The sequence below is a fragment of the Micropterus dolomieu genome, linkage group LG09 (genome assembly GCF_021292245.1).
Source record: "Micropterus dolomieu isolate WLL.071019.BEF.003 ecotype Adirondacks linkage group LG09, ASM2129224v1, whole genome shotgun sequence".
Lineage (NCBI taxonomy): Eukaryota > Metazoa > Chordata > Actinopteri > Centrarchiformes > Centrarchidae > Micropterus > Micropterus dolomieu.
In genome coordinates this window covers 424238-446783 of record NC_060158.1, presented here as the reverse complement: position 1 = coordinate 446783, position 22546 = coordinate 424238, and the positions used below count along the sequence as shown (strand labels likewise).

General features: G+C 39.6%; 1 protein-coding gene across 1 annotated transcript in view; it reads left to right on the top strand.

Moving 5' to 3' along the window:
• The window catches only part of LOC123976225 (venom phosphodiesterase 1), a 47409-nt gene that overhangs the window by 8095 nt on the left and 16768 nt on the right, over positions 1-22546 (top strand). The window contains exons 9-17 of the mRNA XM_046058189.1: positions 3713-3778; positions 3947-4019; positions 9228-9336; positions 9791-9913; positions 14489-14520; positions 14748-14875; positions 15295-15364; positions 15518-15605; positions 17130-17302. Coding sequence (XP_045914145.1) covers positions 3713-3778; positions 3947-4019; positions 9228-9336; positions 9791-9913; positions 14489-14520; positions 14748-14875; positions 15295-15364; positions 15518-15605; positions 17130-17302 — 862 coding nt within the window. The remainder of the gene's footprint in view (positions 1-3712; positions 3779-3946; positions 4020-9227; positions 9337-9790; positions 9914-14488; positions 14521-14747; positions 14876-15294; positions 15365-15517; positions 15606-17129; positions 17303-22546) is intronic.

Genomic DNA, 22546 nt, shown 5'->3' with positions numbered 1-22546 from the left:
GTTCGACTATCGGCCGAACCCTCTGTTCCAGCACCTTGGAGTAGACTTTACCGGGGAGGCTAAGAAGTGTGATACCTCTGTAATTGGCACACACTCTCTGGTCCCCCTTTTTAAACAGGGGAACCACCACCCCGGTCTGCCACTCCTTCGGCACTGTACCCAACTTCCACGCAATGTTAAAGAGACATGTTATCCAAGACAGCCACTCCACACCCAAAGCTTTTAGCATTTCTGGGCGGATCTCATCAATCCCTGGGGCTTTGCCACTGTGGAGTTGTTTGACTACCTCAGTGACTTCCATTAGGGAAATTGACGAGAAACCCCCATCAGCCTCCATCTCTGCCTCTACTAGAGAGGGAAAGTGTTCCTTCCACAGCCCAATTACCTCCCCAGTTTAGGTCAACAGGGTCCCATCCTTACTGTACACAGCTTGGACGGTTCCCTGCTTCCCCCTCCTGAGGTGGCAGACAGTTCTCCAGAAGCACTTTGGTGCCAACCGAAAGTCCTTCTTCATGTCTTCTCCGAACTTCTCCTACACCCGCTGCTTTGGCTGCAGACCTTCGGGCCTGTCTCCGGACTCCTCCAAGACAACAAATCTCGGAAGGCCTCCTTCTTCAGTTGGACGGCTTCCCTGACCACTAGTGTCCATCACGGTGTTCGAGGGTTACCGCCCCTTGACGCACGCACCTAAGACTTTGAGACCACAGCTTCCCGCTGCGGCTTCAGCAATAGAAGCTTTGAACATTGCCCACTCATGTGAACTCAAACGTAGCGGCACTCAGCCGGGGGCTTGTGAGTATCCGCCTCATGGCGCCTCACACCCTGAGCAACTCCAGAGAAGAAAAGGGTCCATCCCCTATCGAGGAGTACGGTTCCAGAACCGAGACTGCGTGGAGGTTAGCCCCACCAGATCTAACTGGTAGCGCTCCATCTCCCGCACAAGTTCTGGCACCTTCCCCCACAGAGAGGTGACGTTCCACGTCCCCAGAGCCAGCCTCTGCTGCCTGGGTCTGGTCCGTTGAGGCCCCAGACCTTCACCGCCACCCCTGTGGATCTTCCTATAGATGGTGGGTCCAAAGTATGGAGAGGGGGGTGCCACATTGCTTTTTCGGGCTGTGCTCGGCCGGGCTCCGTGGCAAAGGAATGATAGAATGGCTTTTGTCTGAGTGGTAGTGGTGTTGAATGGTGTATGAGATGTCTGACACCGAGGCTCTGCAGCTCATTTCACTTTCGCAAAGCATACTGGTTTGAAAGAGTCTCAAATTCCACATGACAGATGATGTCCGAAGCTCCGTACATCACTCAAACACCAGAAAGGTTTTGACTGATTTGAAGTTTTGCTGTTGATTCTAACATGTCCACCCTGAATTAATGGGCTTGACACCACTGGTCATCAGAAGTATCGTTTGTAGCTTTGAAAGCCGTCATACCGTTTGCCGTAATGGTAGATAATTATAATTTAAGGAAACATTTTTTAATCATCATTTTAAAATATATCAATATGTAGGCTCCATTTCTTGCAGCACTTTAATGAGTGAGCAAAGACCAAAATGAAACTTTTGAAAAAAAGGGGGCGTTGCATAGATCATTTTCTCTGCAGTGTCAGGTTCATGGCTGCTATTATTTCTGCAAACCACTAGATGTCACTGTGCCGTGTCGGTCTTCGAAACTTCAACTCTTTTTTACAGCACAGTCAGGAAGAAGCCTCAAAAGCTTCAGGAACTTGCTGATCACTAGACACAGGAGACACTGGAGACGAGGCTCTGGAGCACAGAGGAAAAGGCACATTAGCATACAGTGTAGCAAAACACTAGAAAATGCAAAAAGTCACTGTTTCTTGGCTGAGAGTGTGTGTTACCACTAGGTTATCTGAACCTTTTGGGGATGAATGACAGGTGACCAGGAGTAGGAGGGTGGTTTAGATTGGTTGCAGATGTGGAGTCTAAATAAACTACAGTGTTTGTGTTCATGATGTTGAAAGAAAATGTCCTCCAGTTCAACAGTGTGTCTCACTGATGTTTTTGTAATATTTTTTGGACAACACTGGCACAGAAAGATCAAGCTTTGGATGCACCATACTTGTTAGTTCATTGCTGGTCTGGGTCTCTCATGGGATATCTTGGGTAATAAATGACTTGAGGCTGTTTTTGAACATGCTAGTGTTTTAACGCATCACTGCTTTTTGCCTCGAGCAAAACATAAATTGCAAAATCACCCCACATATACATTTGCTTTGGAAGAGCTACAGTATCTCTTCCTTTAAGGCATGACTGAGTCAGCTGCAGCTCCACTGCCTTCCTCAGAAGTGTCACTGGTAATATTTTAAAAACACCAGATAGAGATCTGTATGTTGTTCTGTGTTATGCCATTTTAAATTAGAAATGTGTGGAAATTTCTGTTTTAAAACAACATATCACTGAACAACACACAGGTGTGGTCATAAAATACTAATGCTACAAACATTGTTCAAAGCCACAATATTATTTTGAATTATTTTAACTTAGTAGGGTTCCCAAAGTTTAGGAAAATATGTATAAAACAATGAAGAAGACATCTATAATATTTTAATTTGATGCACTGGTGTAGCAGTGAAATCAATTACAGGGAGGGAGCCAAGACAAATCTGCATCTTGCATTTCTAATCATAACCTGACCTGGCGGTGCGTATTACATTATTATTATTACTGTGAGGCTTCTGAAGAAATTTTTAGTGAGATGAATAAACAAGTATGTACTGAAGTTCTGTCAGTAAAACATTTCTCAAAGGTGTTGCAGGCTGTGAAGCACTGCTGGAACAAAAAGAAATCGTTCAACCCAATATTTTTAGATCAAATAGTCAAATCCACTGACTTACGCTGTGCTTCGCACTGGAAAAAAAAAAAGCATCCTTCTTATCTGTTTTTAAGACCACAAGGGAGGGAATAGTTTTTGTACCACCTGTAGCAACACACAAACCTATAGACACACTGCCCATTGTAATGGCCATTAAATATATAACAGTGACCAGAATTTGACTTTTTCCTAGTAAATAAGTGGACTCTAACTAACCATAAATGTCAAGTGTTTACATTTACATTGCAAGATGACAGAATAAGGCATAACACAAGTCACCTTTTAGATATAAATGTATACCGTATGCATGCAGACCTCACTATAAAACTGGCCACAATATTAACACACTGAATTCATAGTAATTCAAGTAAAAGGTAATTTGTGGATTTCTACATAATATTTTTCAAAACTAAGTGTGAATCCAAATAGACATCAAGTCTGGACTGACATAAAAAGGTGAATTATAATAATAATCTAATGGGTTATGTAGTTGGCACATTCTGATCCAGAGGTTTTGGTTTACTGTCATGGCCATAACCAACTTCAGTACAACACATCCAAGCCCACCCAAGTGTTTAGTTAACACAAAACCATCAATAAATCTATTAAAATGTTAAATACAAAGTTGCACTGTTGGCAGAACAGTGCAACTTTGGCTGAAGGGAAAAACATTTTTCCTAAAAGTAAAACAAGGTCTGTCTACTTACTTGAAACTGGTCTGTGTGAACTTAAACAAACCAAATACTAAAAAGGCAGCAAAACGTTTTTTCTATTCTAGTTCAGACAAAACAAAATCACCATCTGATGACATTGTCTCTGTTAAAATGCATTTTAAGGACATAATATTCACCACTGTCATCGCTGTCTCTCTTTATTTTAGTAAAGTGCCATTTGAAGAAAGAGTTTTCACTGTACTTAAGTGGCTACAGCTGCCTGATGATGAAAGGTTGGTTGTAAAAGCAGTGAGGTCAAGATAAGTGCTCAGCATTTTGGAATTATTCTGCAAATACTATAGATTTTTGTTTTTCTGGTGGCATTTGTGCTAAAATTAAACTTTTTGTCAGTTTTGTTTGATTTAATGGCAAGTCTCAGTAAAAATGGCCTTTTCCTCCAGACCAGACTTCTACACGTTGTATCTGGAGGAACCTGATAAATCTGGACACAGCTACGGTCCTGTCAGTGGAGGGGTAAGTTTAACTGACTCTCCTGAGGAAAAGAAGAAATTGCTGAATCAGTGATTAAACGGTTTCTCCTCAATTCTCTGCCCTGCTTTAAATTCTTTTTCCATGGATGCTTGAAAAGACAAACCTGAGCTCCGATGGTTTTTTTTGTGCTTTTTTACCCAGTGTTCATTATATCAAACATACATCACTGAAACAAATCCCATCGTCACATTATACCGTGTTAATGTTGTCCATAAGCACAAATAATGACAGATAAGGCTTGTTATAGCCCAATTTTAAAAGTCTGAAGTCCTTAAAGGAGACCTATTATGCTTTTCCACATTTTATTACTCATCTACACTGTTACAATGTTGGATGCCTCCTGTTCTCTTTTGAACTTCTTTTTATACGGTTACTTTCGATGACACACGGAGGCAGACGGAGCCGCTGTTCCATATATGGTCATTTTCTCCCATAGCAACGGCCCAGCAACGCTCAGTCTGTCTGTACCGCCCAGCAACAACAACAGCCTGGTAATATGCGTCATAAGACAGTGGGCTTTGGGGGGGCTTAAAGAGACCGGAAGATCTACTGCTTGTTTCAGACAGAGGCTGAAATGAAGGCCTACATGAAGAGACAGATAGAAAATTTTTTATTTGAACTTTGAAACATGCAAAATATGTGTCACAGAACTGCAATATAGGAATGGAAAAGCAGTTTAATAGGTCACCTTTAAATGGACCACAGATTAAAGATGTCCACAAAGATCAGAATCAGACTCTTTGTAAGCCTTAATGAATAGCTTGGGCGTTTATGAATTGAACTTGGCAACATCGTCCAAACCTATTCACTGACTCACTTTGAATGTTGTTACACAATCTGGATAATGACACCAGATCAAAAGCACTTGCATTTGCTATTGCTATTAATCAGCAAACTGTAATCAGATCGCAAAATGCAAATTAGTTAGATGGAGCTAACAGATTTGAGCTCTTCCTATTTTTCCTTTGAAAAGGAAGGGTTTGTTTGTTGGTTTTTTGTCAGCGCAGGCATAAACTTTGTCAGCGAGTTGGTGAGGGACGTCATCTCACCACTGACTTTACGCAGTAATGCGTTTTCAGTTAAATAGAAGGTGGTGATGACGCTTTGTTTATTTGCCACGGGACAAACACAGCAATGCTGATGATTGTGGCCGTCATAGCCATCAACAAGCCGAATAGTCATGGAAACAATTATAGCGCTTACAGCTCCACACATTGTCACGCGTTTCATCGACTTCCCAGCAACACCCCCGTAATCCGACAGAAGCAAACACAGTTCATGCAAATAGCCGGCAATACAGGAGTAGTAGGCGCATTTGATGGCGCTCATTTAATGTGTAGGCCTATATCATAATGTATTATCTTGAATTCTTTATTGTTAAATGTGTGTTGAATATAAACTCCTCTGTTGAATTTCACCATTCAATGTGAATTTATCTGAGAAAATCCCTAATAAGAAAATCTATTCAGTGATTGGTCCTTGGCCACATCATCATCCAAAAACCTGATTTGCGGCACAGCAAAGTGTCGTGAATCAGCACCAAGACTGACACTTAAGATTTAGTCCTACACATCACTCAAATTAGGACTATGATGCTTGATAAGTGACTTTTAAGCCAAGATTTTTTTTACTCTTAAGTCAGTTCTTAGCAGTGTATTTATAAGTAATTCTGAGAAGCTTGACAAATACCCTCTGCCCAGATTCCATTACCTGGCACAGATCCAATCACAATATAAGTCAGAGCGATCTGATTGCACTCCGATGCAGTCTGTGTGTATTTACATCTTGTATTAACGTGTGTTTTTCCTGATCCAGATACGTACAGATCACATATATACATGTACAGTAACTAATATGCACTTAAACCTCTTCTCAGGACTATGTGGGCATATGCTGACCTGTCTTGATTTCCTTGACTCCTCTGTTTGTTGCACCTGTTAGAGTGGAGCTTTATATTTTTATCAGCCTTTTTAGTATGTGGAGTTTGGTGACCCCAACATAGGTCTGACCAATTTTAGCTCAAAAACAGGTCAAATTATCTGGAGGAAACCTATGTAGATTGAACTTAATATTATTGGTTTTAATGACACAATACAATGAGCGGGGTCAGGTTTCTACTTCCGCTTATCCGGGATTGGGTCGCGGGGAGGTTTCTTTATACTTAGACAAATGAATCCCAATTAAAGACTAAACATAATCTCCTTCTACTGGCTAATTGTGTGTGTGTGTGTGTGTGTGTGTGTGTGTGTGTGTGTATATGGAAAGGAAGTCCATCTTATTCTAGTATAATCAAGAACACACAAATACACTCTAGAGGGAGACAAGAAGACGTAAACCAAAAGTGTGGGTTGGTGGACGATTCAGAGAGCAGGAAGAAAGGTTGTCAACATTGTTGACTGTGAGTGTTTCCACGTGTGTCATTAGGCAGTATTTCAGTTGGTCTGTAACTGTATGCTGTACTAAACTGACCGTTCAGAGTAACAATGAGATCATGTGTTAGTGGCCTCTGAGGTACCAGTGTGGTTAGAACAAGGACGTAAAGTTGCTGACTAATTTTAACCATCTGTGTGTCATGCACAATTACACTTGACTGACAAAATGCTCTCAACTCTGGAAAGTGGTGTGGTATGGACACCTCTGATCCATATATGTAATGTTTGTGATGAGTGAGGCAATGCTAGCAGGGCTTAACCAAAGAGTGGTTAATTAGGAACAGTTTTTTATTTGCAGGAAGGTGCTCAACAGGGGAGTTGCACAAAGGACTTAAGAAATTTTTTTTTTTGTTTGGTGAGTACTGAAGCCCTAAGCGGTCATCCATTCAAATATTTATTTTACTCGGTTTTCCCGTCATAATGGGATAATTTTGTTGTGATCTCGACTTCCTGAATAAAGGGGTCAGCAGGTACGTTTCTTTAGGAAAATGTCTGGAAAATATGTAGTCCAAGGATTGTGTGTTTGACTCCGGCTCTAAATTACTATTTTCCCTTCTTTTGTGTTTTTAGTATCCTCTTTAGCAAAGTTGTTATGAAGAGATTGAGGGGAATCCAATCACACATTTTCCAACAGCCTTTTCAAAGGTTCTGAAATAGCCGTCAGGAAATTTGTAACGTTAAATGGATTTCCCTTAATGAGAAGCGCATCTGTTGATGAGAACTCCCCTTTTGCTTTTTTTGCTTTCTTTAGAATTGATTTTTTTTGTTTAGTATCGGTCGTTGTTATCAATAAAAATAAAACTGGAACTGCCATAACATTAAGAGCTTCAAACCCTAAAATAACTATTAGTCTGAGCTAAGTGGAGAATTGTAGTGTCACATTGCTTTTTTCCACCATGAGGCGAAAACAGGAAACACTGACTGACTTTCCAGCAGCCTGTTTGGAAAAATCCATCTATCCGAGAAGGGAGATCGAGCATAACCCTGCTTTAATCACCAAATGACTCCTTTGTAAAAATCTAACATTGAACACAGGGTGTCTGTCTGATTGTGTTCTATTCAAGTCTACCTGCCTGGGACGCAAATGATTTTCAGCTGTGAGGTGAAGTCACTGTGGGAAAATTCTGTGGCTCACGTGTGAAGGAGTGATTTAAGCACAGCAACTAACTACTGTGGAGAAGAATATATGCAACTTTTAATCTCGAACATCTGCATTGTTAATGAAAAACTGCTGTTTTGTTTTGTAAAATGAACAAATGAAAATGAATCACAGGTTGACTGTGGAAACATAATTTTGCTGGTGTGTTCTATTTTATATGAATCTACAGATACGGCTGGCAAAACTGTAAAGTTTTTATTGGTCCTGTGACTCTCAGCTCCAGGCCCATCGGTTGTCTCTCTTTTATCTCTGTGGGATTCTATCGGTCCATCTCGTTAATTTTTAGCTTGGTAGCAAGGCTTATTAGTGTGGCATGAGCATAAATAGAGAAATCCCACCTGAACCCAAACAATACCTGCATGGCTCTATAGATCGTAAAGTTGGTTGTTCCAGACTAAAATATCTGTAACTATTGGTTGATATCCACGTTACCCAGAGGATGAATTGCGACATTCGTGATCTCCTTACATTTTACTCTACCACCAGCAGGTCAAAATGCATATCCCGCACAATATCTCAAAATGTACTAGTTGAATTGGCACAACATTTGACACAGAAATTAATTTCCTCTCATCATTTTACACCTTAATTTTTCATCATAGGTGCCTTGCCCAGATTTCCAGTGAATTGTCTGCATATGGGCGCCCACTGAGATGCCCAAAGTCAGGCATGTGTGTTCAAGAATCTCTGATGATGCATGCGTGGCAAATGCCTTGTCTGCACGCTTTTTCTTTCAGCATCTAATCATCTGCACCTGTGTCATCTATTTGGAATTCCAGTCTCTGGCAGGATTCATTGTCCTCCTTCATCTGTACTTCTCTTCATGTTACCATCAGAGTTTTTCAGTGACCTTTAAGTGAGAACATTTTGAAACAGTTGTTTCAGAAATATCCTCCTTTCCATTGTGTATTGGCACAAAATGAAACGGTGGGGCTCTGCAGGATCATGTCCACACAGTTTATCTGTAATTATTATTATTACAAAATAAGAACTAATCCTGAAACATTTCTATATCACTAGGCAGATGCTTCCAGCTGTCATAACATCTGCATCCTGTTTTCATGTAGCTTGCTCCTTAATATATGACAAAGTTCAGTTAATAAAATGTCATGCCTCTCTGGGGTGAGGGTAACAAAGAAAGACAAAGCCTTCTGACAGCTCATAGCTGTACCAGTGTCAACCCTGCACTCCCATCACAATGTTTGACTTGTTCCATAACAACACACAGCAGTTTATTGAGAAGCCAAACAACAGCAGTAAAGATACGTTTATAACCTTTGGAGATTTTACATTTTGCAGTGGGTTGACGGTTTCATTTTCTCATATTATTTCGAACTTTCGCCAAGGCTCCGACTGCGGACACGAAGCTTCCTTTGCCAACAAGTGTGTTTACATTGGGTTAAGTGTGTGCAGTCTGATGACGAACATGATGAATAATTATTGCAGTGCATGATTTAGATTAGCATAGTATCTAAAATCTTGTATCATGTATCATGTTATATCCGGAGGTATTGGGGCTTTCTGCAGAGAAATTCTGTGGAAAAAAGGATTTGATACTTTGCTGATACTAGCTGTGTGTGTTTCACTGGTCTCCTGCAGCTGATTGAAGCAATCCAAGGGGTGGATAGGATCATTGGTCAGCTTATGAATGGTTTGAAGCAGATTGGCCTCCACCGCTGTCTCAACATCATCATCGTGGCAGATCATGGTAACACGAAACATGATTTGGAAACATTTTCACTCTGTCACCTGTAGTATTTAAAAAAGAATTTATCACAATGAAGTCATGGATTAAATCTATACATATAGATATATTATATCTATACAAATATTCTGTGTTTCGCCTATCAGCTAAATGTTTTTTTAGGCACATCCGGCGGTGCAGTTTGTTTTTAGTGTTGCACAACCACAGGCACAGCTACAGTGTTCCTTATTTTCAGGCAGCTGTTCATTTCAGTCCCCTACTGCTCTGTATATAAACTTGCAGACTTGAAATGTGCTTTCCATATAATCCATTACAGTTTAAAAAATGGCTAATTTTATTTATATTTTGTCAAAGACACATATGAGACAGACAAGTGTCACACTGTTATTGACTTCTGAGCAGAAAGTGTTTTGAATGTCACACTGACAAGTAATATAATGGCTGATTGCTGTTGCAGGTATGGAGGCCACAAGCTGCGACAGGAAGGAGGCAATGTCGGAGCTGGTAGGAAACATCAGCAACTACTGGGTCACAGAGGGACCATTCGGACGTATCAGAGCCAAAAACAAAGACACAGTATGTGAGTAAACTGAGGCAACCTAGCTACTCTAATGCTGCTGTAAGAATCCAGAGACCTGTACTATAAAGAAGTATGAAGTGGCTTATCCAGTAAAAATCAGGAGTAACTTGTGACATCTAGTGTAACTTAACCCTGATTATAACCCGTACTACAAAAGGTAAATAACGTTATGCTGTCATGGCAATTTCTGCTGCATCTGTAAACTGCTCCGAGCAGGTTATCTTTGTGGTTAACTCAAGGCTATCTTCTATACACGAATGGGCTATTATACGTGTTAATGAAGATTACTATAAAATAGGCATGTGACGGGATACTTAACCCACGAGACGAGATTCGAGATTGAGTTCTCAAGATCGAGATGAGATTTTAACACTATTTTTAAGGTGGCCAAAATCTATGGCCTAAGATGTGGTTTTCCAAAGATGAAGTCTACCAAAGAACTTACATTTTACATTCTATACTTTTCGCTTCTTCTTGTATGTTGCTTGCTGAAGAGTTTTGTTGTTGTGCTGTGACGCCGTAAAACATTACACTGTTGTTGGGATGGAAATCCTGCCCGGGATTTCAATCTTAGAAAGTTCCCCGAGCCTGGAGCGGCAGCAAAAGAGATGCCATTCACCCTTTTACAAGTCAGTGTATCATCAAAATGATTTTGAAGCCGTTATTTTAAGATAAAAATATGACATAAAGTTGCTGTGTGGTTGCAGCTGAAATGCATGAAGTTATTCTTAACACAATAGCATTACATTAATGTAGGTAGCCCTACAGCCTCTGTGATTTGGGGAATAAATCTTAATTCATTAACGGGTCAGTTTCTGAGATGGAGAACATGTGTATTATTTAATTATTCTAAATGTTTTCACATATTTATATTGACAATTTTAAGTGTCCATAACATACAGAGCCAGAGGAGAGGTGTTAACACATTTATGAAAAGAAAATCCAATGCTACTGTTTTCTTCTGAAAAGGCCCAATTCACAGCAATGTCCCGAAAGCACTGATGCATAATGATAATATGGTGATTGTGGGCTAAAATCGTGAACAGTACCTCAATGATAAATCTGATTGCAAAGCATAATTTGTGGGTTGTTCATAAAATACACAATTTTTCAGTGTCACTCTGACTTTATGACTATAATTTCAGAGCAATTGAAATTTAACACTGTAAAGTTTCTTATGAATTTACTCCGTACACTGCCAGCAAGCCTCCCTGGCTTTTTTGGCTGCCACAGTGTTAGATTTTGCCGTTAACATTTGCTCATATCTGGACAATATCATCATGCAGTCTTTTGGGGAAAATAGTACCAGTCTCAGGTGATACCTAACAAACACTACAACTTGACTTGTTTGCGGAGGCATAGAACCGTGGGGTAGCAATTCTGGTTAGTTTATTCAGTAGTACAAAGTGTAGGTGTGTTTGGTTTTCAGTGGAACAAAGACAGTCACAAGAGCCCCTGCATTCTCCTGAAATGTTTCTGATGTTCAGCCACCATATCAGTATCAGCAGAAAGCATCTTGGTCGCACAGAAATCTACTAATTTCAGTCAAGTACATGTTGTGTCAAAGGTGGTGATAATGACACCGGTGAAGTATGAAGATCTGAGATATACATTATATGCAATAGAGTGTGCTCAATGTTAGCTTTGTGTGAGAAAAAATAAGATGATTGATACCATCATCTCATCTCAAACATATCTTCAGGATTTCGAACAATTTTTTACATTTTTACAGATAGCAGCAGTTTGCTAACTAATACACTAGCGCTGATGCATAAATTCCCAATGAGTTTATAAATGTGTTGTAATTTCATATTATCATAACCACCAACGAGCCTTAGTTTTGGCCAGTCTCAGTACAAAACCATCTATTGTAATTTAATACAAATGAAATTGGAATCAAGATTTCTTCCATTAGATCATTTTCCCATAATAAACAAAAAAAGAGCTGATTCTATGCACATTTTAGATTTAGTCTTTAGATGGAAAATGTTCATTACTCAAATTTTCATCCTTCATGGTTTAAGTCTAGTTTTCAGTCAGTGACAGCTCGAAATGTTTTGGTACAGTGTTGGTCAACAAAAAGTCATTACATTTTTGTCAACATTTAGTTAAAGAGGTGGTATTATGCTCATTTTCAGGTTCAAAATCTTAATTAGGGGTTGTACCAGAACAGGTTTACATGGTTTCATTTTCAAAAAACACCATATTTTTCTCATACTGCACGTTGCTGCAGCTCCTCTTTTCACCCTGTGTGTTGTACGCTCCGCTCTTGAGCTACAGAGTGATGCATCTTACTTGTACAAAATCTTTGTTGGGAGTTGTACATGCGCAATTCCCAGGTAAGGACTACTAGCCAATCAGAAGCAGAGAAGGGCGGGTCGTAAGAAACAAGGTAGTGTGATCCAAATCAAAGCTTTCTCTTTTTTAAGTTAAAAAGTTTCAACATTCTTCAGAATGTAAAGACAGATAAGCGGTATGAAAAACCTTCCAGCTGTGTTTTCCTCTGCCGTTGTTGCTGCAGCGGTCTGTGTGAAGGCAGGAGCAGAGGGCTCTGTGAGCGGGCGGCTGGCCGGCCTCACACACTCCTCCCGCGGGTTGGCACAGGCTTCCCCCTCAGCTCGCTTGGAACCTCGAGGAGGTGAGGTGATACAAAAAAAAGTACCCGGAAGCAGGCAAGCAACATTTCTACAATGGAAAACCAAACAAAGGCGAGTTGAGCCAAAGGGCCTCCGCTCAGACTAGCTTGGTTTGAGGGCGTGCCTGACCCCGCAAGCCGCTTGGCAAGCTTTATGACGTGTTTTCATTGTGACGTCACAAGTAAAGGAAGTGAAGAACTGGACTACAAACGAGCTGTTTTCAAGCAGTTCAGAGCAGAACTTTCTGCGGGAGAAGGGAACTCCCTTTGGGCTGGACTTTGGGCTTTTTCACTTTGCAAACCTGTTACATGCACATAAAAGATATATAACTCAATAAAGGAGAGGGAAAAAGCCAAAAAGCATAATACCACCTCTTTAAAATGTCTTTTCTCTTTTAATTACATTAATGCAGATATCGGAAATTGGAATCAAGGTGACAGTTTCAGGTGTTGAAATTTGTGCAGCCAGCCGGTCTGCAGGCATACTGGTTACCACCTGAGAAGACCAGAAGCCACCGCATCAGCAGCAGCTCCATGTGATGAATTCTTGTTAAACATGACAGACAGTTCTATCTGGCAGTTGTCTAGGTTGTACTGCATTTATAACAATTATCATTATACTAATGCTGAAACGATGAGTTGATTAATATGCCTACCTGGCCTTAGGGCTAAACATCACTCCCAAATATCTTCCAAAGAAATTGCTGTGTAACTGTTTGACTAATTAAAATGCGCTTTACATTAAGCATTTTCTAGTGCGGAAGAAAAATGAGCTGATTGAGCATTATTATGCTTGTCTAAATATATAAATAAATAACCTTGCAGCCTGTAAACATAACAGCAGCAACACGTAATGCGCATTTAGAAATACTGGGGAGAAGATCTTAAAAGCCAACACGGTTCTTCCCCATATTTTTGATATATGAAAAACAGGGCAATGTATGATAAAGCATTTCACTTGTCAAACCAAAACAGTTACTTGTCCCAGACACGTTATTAAGTTAAATGTCAGGCCTTGCATGTTTCACCCACAACCTTTAAAGATATGACATTAACCCACCCAATGTTAGCCTGGAAGCCAGGCTTAATAGCTAATTTGACATAGCCGACGGCCCAGTAACACTGACTTAACTTTAGCAAACTGCAATGCTCAGTCAACATTAGGACTTACAGTAGGGTGACCAGACGTCCCTATAAAATGTGGGACAGTCCCGAATTATGAGCAGTTGTCCTGACTCCTGTCCTATGTGTCCCAAAAATTTGACTAAGCATGAGTTTTGATTAGTCTAATAAAAACATGAAACACTGATCGTTGTCTGGTTCTCAGGTTCTACAGCAGGAGCTGCAGGGCGTGGAGGACATTGTGTCAACATCGTTGTTAAGCCACATAGTAACGCGCATGCTCTTTTCCTCTTTTTGTGCTCTGGTGTAGATGAAGATAGTGGAAGTTACAGTCACGAGCACAGGGGAGTGTAGCTGCAGCCGACCTTGGAGAAGGAGAGATCTGACATGTGCGTTGATGTGACAGGCAATTAATTAAATTAGATAAATTGTATAATGCTTCCAGATCATCGAGATTTACCCACTGTTACGTTCCCACGGTCGTTGTGTTATTCCTAATGACAGACAGGTTACTACACTTTACAACCACACTGGCGGTGCACCTTTAAGTGTCTCTTCATGTTGGTTGTGTTCTTCCCACCTAATCTTTTGCCGCAGGGCGTCTCTTGTTACTACAGTGCATTGTGTTTTCCTTTTTGACAAATTATAACTAAAGTGTGTCCATAGATCTATTCCTTTTTTACAACCCTTTTTGTGTTGCAGCATCATGTTGTTTTCAACAACATTTGTGTTTGCATTGTTTATATTTTGACAGACAGAATAGATGCAGAATTGTTGACTTGAAAATGTTGACTTAATTTTGTTTCTCCTTTTGACAGGGGACTCAGCTGGACTTGTTGCTGACATGACTGTAAGTATTCAGTGTTCTTATCAACACCTATATGTTCAACTGTTAGTAAGGAGTTAATTCAGAAAAGGGATAGGCACCTGACAAATGAGAAGTTCTGATGAAATGATAACTTGCGTGCAAAGAAATCCTGCTCATGTATCAGTTTTACATGGCTACTGTAATGTTTTTACTTTTTAAAAATGTCTATTTAAAAATAAAATTGCTGTATATTTTTTCATGGATGTCAGTGTAAGAAGCCAGACCAAAAGATCAAGCCGTACCTGAAGGCCAACCTGCCGAAGCGCCTCCACTTTGCCAATAGCCGTCGTATTGAAGATGTCAGCGTCCTGGTGGACCCAAAATGGCTGTTCGAGAGGTATCCATCATGCATTTTCAGTTTGTCTTCTCTGTATTCGTTCTTTAAGTTGTTTCTTAATCACACTTGCAGCCTAGTGTTTTAGAACTTTTTGTGTGGTCGCAAATGGTTTCTAGCAAAATACACCATCATGGAAAGGGCCAAAAACACACAGAAAATGCCACAGATCAAAATCAGAGCACAGCTAGGAAAGGTAATAATACAGTGACTCATCATAGAAAAAGCAAAATTTGACATTTCAAAGAATACCATTGAGTAAGACGTGAAAAACCCTGGTATGGTTATTCATCTAACCATCATCATTGTTAAGGCACCTTTAAAGTTAGATGAAATTTTCCAACCAGAATGTGCACTTCATCACTGATTGAAACCAGTGATTTGTAAGAACCACATCCTGACCCTGGTCTGTGTTCCCACAGATATCCAGGATCACTCACATTCTGCTCTGGAGGCAATCACGGCTATGACAACGATGTTGAGAGCATGCACGTGAGCACTGATGATTCCTTCTGTTTTATTCATTAGCAGTAATGTTGCCAAAAAACCTCTTTGCTGCCTCTGAAATGTTAATACATTTTTGGCTACCTTTGCCATTGCAGCCCTGAAATAAATGTTTCAAATCTCTTACTTCTTTTCTTGCAGGCCATGTTTGTCAGTTATGGACCCAAGTTTCAGTACAAAACAGAAATTGAACCCTTTTCCAACATCGAGCTGTACAATCTTATGTGTGGTGAGTTTATGGGTGTTTCTTGACTACTTACCACCAGTGTTATTAATATTATAACTGTAACAATATTACTTTTCCCAGTAAATAGTAGTGTAACAGTAATATTATTACAGTTACTAATGCAAGTAATGCTGCGTTACTCATTACTGAACGCACCATCCTTGACGTGAATCCGACTGTGCGGCAGCTTAGCGGCACCAGATTTTGTTGTTCATGTCCGCTGATAGCCAAAAACCAAAGTGCACTGACGACCCGGTGTTAGGGTTACAATTTTGGATATATTTACACACTTACATTACATTACACACAACATTTAGTGAAAGTTTTATTCTTTTTACATGTTTATTTACAGCAATAAACGTTTAAATGTATATTGTAATAGGCTGTATATTAACTTATTGGAAAACTGGTAGTTCTATGTAAAATCAGACGTTGAACACATAAAACAACATATTGCCAAAATGGCATGATCCTTGTTTCACTGTGAGATTGACAGTCAAATCAGGCTCCGCCCATCGAAGCATCAAATCTTCTACTATTTGGTCTCAGCCCTAGTGAAAACCACACTCCTTGCTGCTGTTATGAATATGATATTGGTTAAAAAGTCGGGAGAGACTGCTGTGTTTCGGGTGAAGGGGGGAGGTAGTTAAAGCAGTGTTTCCCATGATTAGCCTATAATTTGGATAACTATTAACGCAGACCGCCACACGTTGATTTTCAAATTGTTTAATAGGCGTATTTAAAATCATATTTGATTGAGGAGCTGTATTGAGGATCATATATTTGTGCATCACCTCCTAACGCTCGCTCCCTCTTTCTCTCTCTCGTAAGCATGTAAGTCATTTTGTGGGAAACACTGGAAAGTAATATAGTAACGTAGCTAGTTACTTTTATCACCCAGTAATGAGTAAAGTAATAATCTTACTTTTTTAAATATGTAAATATTACAATTTCTGACTAACTTGCCCAACACTGCTTACCACTAATAGTAGGCATCCAAAGAAACTGCAACCTGTAATGTGTAAGGTCTAATCAGGGCTGCTATAAATAAAAACCAGTGACCATAGAGAAAAATAAATCTTAACTGAAAGCCCTGATATACTGTAATCTAAAACCATTCATGTGATCCTGCAGAGCAGGTGGTGCTTTCATAACCTTAGCTAGGTAACATTTGTAGATTTAAAAAAAACAGGGACCTAACATGGATATTGTGGAGAGAAGACTTTGATTGTGGTAGCTCAAAAGGATAAAACACACCACCGCCATGAAGAGTTATAAAACCAGTCCGTTTGCACCTGCAGCACCACCATAGCTATCCAAAACTGAAGCACACAGTTTTAACTGTGATTACTTATGTCACGCAAGATCTGAGTCTTATATATTGTTTTTCACAGCTCAGAAAAAATGAAAATCTTTTGGTGTGGTCTGGGAAAAGGTTTTCTTGTAATGTAAACTACACATTATCTGTAGTTGACGTAAAAGTCACTGGTGTGGTCCACAAAACTAAACAGTGGTTGTTCTACGCAGACGTGCTGCAGATCTCTCCCACTGTCAACAACGGGACCCACGGCAGTATGAATCACGTCCTGAGGCAACCCTACCACATACCAGTGCCACCTGCAGAGCAGAGTAGGCCTGTTCAGTGTCCACTGATCAGCCTCAATCCTACAGACAACCTGGGATGCTCCTGTCCTGCCCTGGTGGGTATTGTCATATTTTAATATTGCAGAGTAGAGTCACTAAGAACTGTAGACAATTACATGGCATAAAAGTAACTGGGCCTAATTCACAATGTTTTTTTGCCTAAATTTGTTTGTGAAAACTCAATAAGGAGAAAATGAGACAACTTTATGCATGAACATTTCATGCATGAGGCCTAAATTGTTTTTCACCGATGGTAATGAAGTAAAGTATGAAAAAGAGACGTAACATTATAAAGGTGAAGTGAAGAAATGGACAAGGATTGGAGAGTCACCAAATAATAGGGCCTAAAGAGTTGGCAGGCATTAATGTCATGATTCACTGTAGCATTAAAGCAAATCTCACTTAAACAGACTCAGTAATGGAATACATATGTTGTGTGTGAGTGTTTGTGCCTTCATCTTAACCTCAGACATTATGTCAATACAAGGTCGAACTTCGGGCATGATAAAAATATAACAAGATTAACAGACCTGGAACTAGTTTCATAATGATATGAGATGAAATCATATTCATATAAGGTTTCAGAGCCAATCCCAGATGAGGGTTTCCCTGTTGTGCCAGCTGGCATCAACTTTCAGCTCTGGAATTTCAATAAGGAGAAACTTAAATGAGTGAACTATGATGATTTAATGACACGTAATACATTGAATGGAATATTAGACTTGATCTTGATGATGAGGCTTCTGCCAGCCTGGATCTGGTGAGCCAGAGGTGATGGGGAAGAGGAAGGCCACAGTGATTCGAACTGAAATGACAGCTGTCACCAGAGGAGAGAACAGATTTAAAATGTGGTGGTGACTTCATGATTAGCTGAGCTAATCGTGGTGACATAATTGGAAGACTAAGTGAACCTGTAGTCAGCTGTTAAGGGCAGGGGGAGAGAGAAGGAGTTGTGAAAAAGTCACGCATAAGGACAGTCTTCGTGGTTGAACTTGTGCTATTCATGTGTTACATGAGTACTCCAGTGATTAAGCAGTGCAGTTCCATAAATTTGGGACATATGTGAGAGAAAGCAAGTTGAGATATCTTCACTATCAGTCCTTAGTTTGAGTCAATTTCATCAGGTTCTCTTTGTCTGTAGACGCCCACGTTTCAAACTTGTCACCCATAGTGTGGAGAGAAGCAGACATAACCCAGGGTTACTTTGTGATACTCCAGGGTTATTTTCTGACTAAACTATTCTAGAGCCAGAGCTTTTCATTTTTTCCCGGTATTGTAGATTTTTTCTTGTAAAATGTCCTTGTGACTGTTGAATTCTTTAAGAAAGTTTTCTGCTAATTAGTGGTCTTCCAGTAGACAGTTGTCACAAGACAAAGTCTTATCCTTGTGTAATCAGACTCTGAAATCTGCAGCAGAGACTGATTGAAGCACTAAAGATTTGTAGCGAAGATTTGTAGAAGACAGTAAGCCTACTTACCGCTTTGAAATACGTTTTATTTTGCTCCCAAGTCCGTTTCACGCAGCCAGTCGCACCCATTAAAAGCAATAGTTAAATTTTTCTTTTTATGTTGAGCTAAATATTATGATTATTTTGGTATGCAATAAGTTAAATAATGATTTATTATAACTTTAGGTTGCATTTATTCCTTAAATTATTCATATACGCACCATTTTTTGCTATTTGGGCTCCGGTGAGTTGAGTTGACTTACAGAGTTGTGATTGTTAGTGAAGCCAGAAAATAAAAAAGATCTGGGTGCATTTAACATTGTAAGATAGGTCCTTGGAACTGATTTGCTTGTAATTCCTAAAGACCTTGATCGTTTTTGTTGTTGTTTATGAGTCTTAGTAGCTAGGTAGATGTTCTGCTCTTTTGTTGCTGTATTCATTTTCCCCAACCCCTATTTCCAATGCCCCCCCATTTATATTGTTTTCTACAATTTCGGCAAATGGCGACGGGAAACGGGACACAGACTTTGGTCTGAATGAAAGTCTGATTTTATACACACTTACTTCCTGCACAGGAGTTTAACATAAAACTTGAGGGGCAGAATAGTCCAGTATGTATGTAATTTCGAGGTCAGCATTTCTTGGTTTGGTATTTTATTGATTTGCCATGTGCCACAGTGGCAGAAGAGATCAGTAGACAGTGTGTTGCTGCCAACCCAGCGTGCTCAGAGCAGGTAAAGTGAAGTGACACCTCACCCGTTTTTTCCGTAATATTTTTTTAAATATATGGATCCAATTAAAATAAGTTTTGAACAGCTAATGGTGGAAGACACTCAGTCACTTCCCAGATGATTCACGGGTTGAAACAACCTGCTAAACCTGGTAAACAGATGGAAAATCCGTTAAAAAAGCTATGATGGAAACAGAGGATTTCCACAGAACATCTGTGCATCATAAATGTAAGTGTTGAAACAAGCAAAGGATTTTGCTGACACAAACTGAGGTAGGACTACAGTACTGTGTATGAGCCGACACAAACACACACACACACACTATAAGTAATTGTATTTGCAGTGTGGAATAAACAATATAGGATATAGGAATAAAAACGAGTCTTGGACAGAGTATAACATGTTTATTATTTTGTTCTTCATTATCACTGTCCTCCCGCACATTGGCAGAAATTGCTGCAGAATCCAGGGTGGGGATCTTCAGAAGATATCCCCTGCAGCTCACCTCTTCCAGCGTACCCTGTGTTTATAAGAAAAACAGAACAAAATCATACTCTTGATCGGCTCTCGTGCGGTGTTTAGATTTGTTTTTGTTTCAAAGTATTTTTTGTTAGCAACAAGTGACTTGCTCAGCACAGTAGGCTGTGCACTTTGCATGTGTTTTTAAAAAAAAGACACCGATGTCTTCCTTATGTAAAATCCAAGAAAGAAAGCACTAAAGTCTGTTATCATAAATTGCTATAGGTAGTGGAGTAGAGTGTGTATGTAGCCTACGTGTATGTCTTCAGCTTTGTATTTCATGTGTATTTATTGTCTGTAAGGGCAGCTACTACTATGCACTACGCACTTTTGAGTCCATGACAAATTTCCCTTAGGGGACAATAAAGTATATTCTATTCTAGTGTTGCGCTAATATTCGCTAACAAACATATAATTGAAACGCTGTTGCAGTTCAAAGTGTTAAAGTCATCGCAGGTAACATTAATGTCAGGGACTTAACAGTAACATCCAGAAATCTGCAAAGTATATCTCTGGCCAAAATCATAATGTAAGAGTTTATACGTTTTTCAATTGATTGCACTCACCCGTGACTCCGACACTTTCTCCTTCTGCTACTGCTTTTTCTCTTGATTAAGATCAGATTCCAAACACCGTTTAGGTGCATACCGCTAACTACTGGACAGGAGTGTGTAACACACATAATTCGCGATTTCCACTTGAAACTACGTTTTAAAACAATATTTCTACCAGATTACTGGAACAACATTGTAATAGCAATATCAAGTTTTTATTTTGACATGTAGAAACTAGCGGAAGGCACCAGGCGGGAGGGCGTGAGACAGGAGGGCATGAGACGGGAGGCTCCTGGCTGCAGCCATACCCGACTCATTTAGTGTGGAAAAGTTGACTGGCCTGAACAGAGCCTTGGCCTCAACCCCATCCAACAACTTTGGGATGAACTGGAACACTAAAATTCTCATAAACACAAGGTAGACACAGACCATAAACAAAAGTAAAACACGACAAAGTACATTTCTAGCTGCAGTTGACTGTCGCTGGTTAGGTCTTAGCTCTTAACTCTCACAGACTACTGTTCTTGGGAAAGATACTGAACCCTGGATTGCTGGAAGGCTTTCTCATCAGTGTATCAATAATTAGGGAGCTTTCTTTCTTTCTTTCTGACCTAAGTGTTTGCGCAGCAAAAACTGCCTGACAAAAATTCACAAATTGACAGCTGGATTGCAAATTCCGCCCACTACTCAGGCAAAAAAAAAAAGTTATTAACCTCATGGTGGTGCTATAACAAACAATTTATGTTTTTGCATATATCTTGTAAACGGCTATGTTTTATGTTATCACTTATCAGCTTTTTGTAAACTGCTCAAACAACGTTTGGCAAATCAACCAGAAACTTTGGCAGGATCTTCCACGGCCTTCGCTGATCTAAAGTTATGAAAATGATGTTTTTTCCATAAAATTTTACTTTTGTGTCTTTAGAATTTAAAATAAATGCTCGTAAATGAAAATTGGCTTCAGCTATTGTAACTAAACTTGAAATGTCTGTTCGGATTTGCGGTCCGAGTTTTGCCAAGCAGTCCTGGGATTTTCTGTCATTAGGTGGTGCTACGCATGCGGTAAGTTTATACTTCGTAATTCGCTGAATGGATTCGTACAAATTTTAGTTTGTACAATCTAGGGTCACTACTCAGTTAATGCTTAAAATTTGGTAAAGATTGCCTTAAGTGGGCATGGTATATTACAACAAATGTAAATTTCTAGACATTTCTCATTCCAAAACTGTACCTTCTTAATTCAGAAGTCCGTCACTCTATATTTTTCAGAAAATGATAAATCAATTTACATCTATATCTCCACAAGTCTTCGTTCTAATGTTACTAGGTGATAGATATGGAGTCTTTCGAAGGGTTTTTAGATCGGTCAAACTGCAGTGATATTTTATTTTATTTATTTATTTAAACAGGAAAAGATTAAGAGCAATCGGGCCTGACTCAGTATAGAACTGATTTTCAGCAGGTTCCTGTTCTGCAGAACATGAATAATTCAGTGTCTTGCTGTAACTTGTACAGTATGTACAACATTTTCTTTTTTCGTCATGTATGATTTTTTTCAGAATTTATATACAGTGGGTACGGAAAGTATTCAGACCCCTTTAAATTTTTCACTCTTTGTTTCATTGCAGCCATTTTCCAAAAATCAAAAAAGTTCATTTTATTTCTCAGCAATGTACACTCAGCACCCCATCTTGACAGAAAAAAACAGAAATGTAGAAATTTTTGCAAATTTATTAAAAAAGAAAAACTGAAATATCACATGGTCATAAGTATTCAGACCCTTTGCCGTGACACTCATATTTAACTCAGGTGCTGTCTATTTCTTCTGATCATCCTTGAGATGGTTCTACACCTTCATTTGAGTCCAGCTGTGTTTGATTTTACTGATTGGACTTGATTAGGAAAGCCACACACCTGTCTATATAAGACCTTACAGCTCACAGTGCATGTCAGAGCAAATGAGAATCATGAGGTCAAAGGAACTGCCTGAAGAGCTCAGAGACAGAATTGTGGCAAGGCACAGATCTGGCCAAGGTTACAAAAAAATTT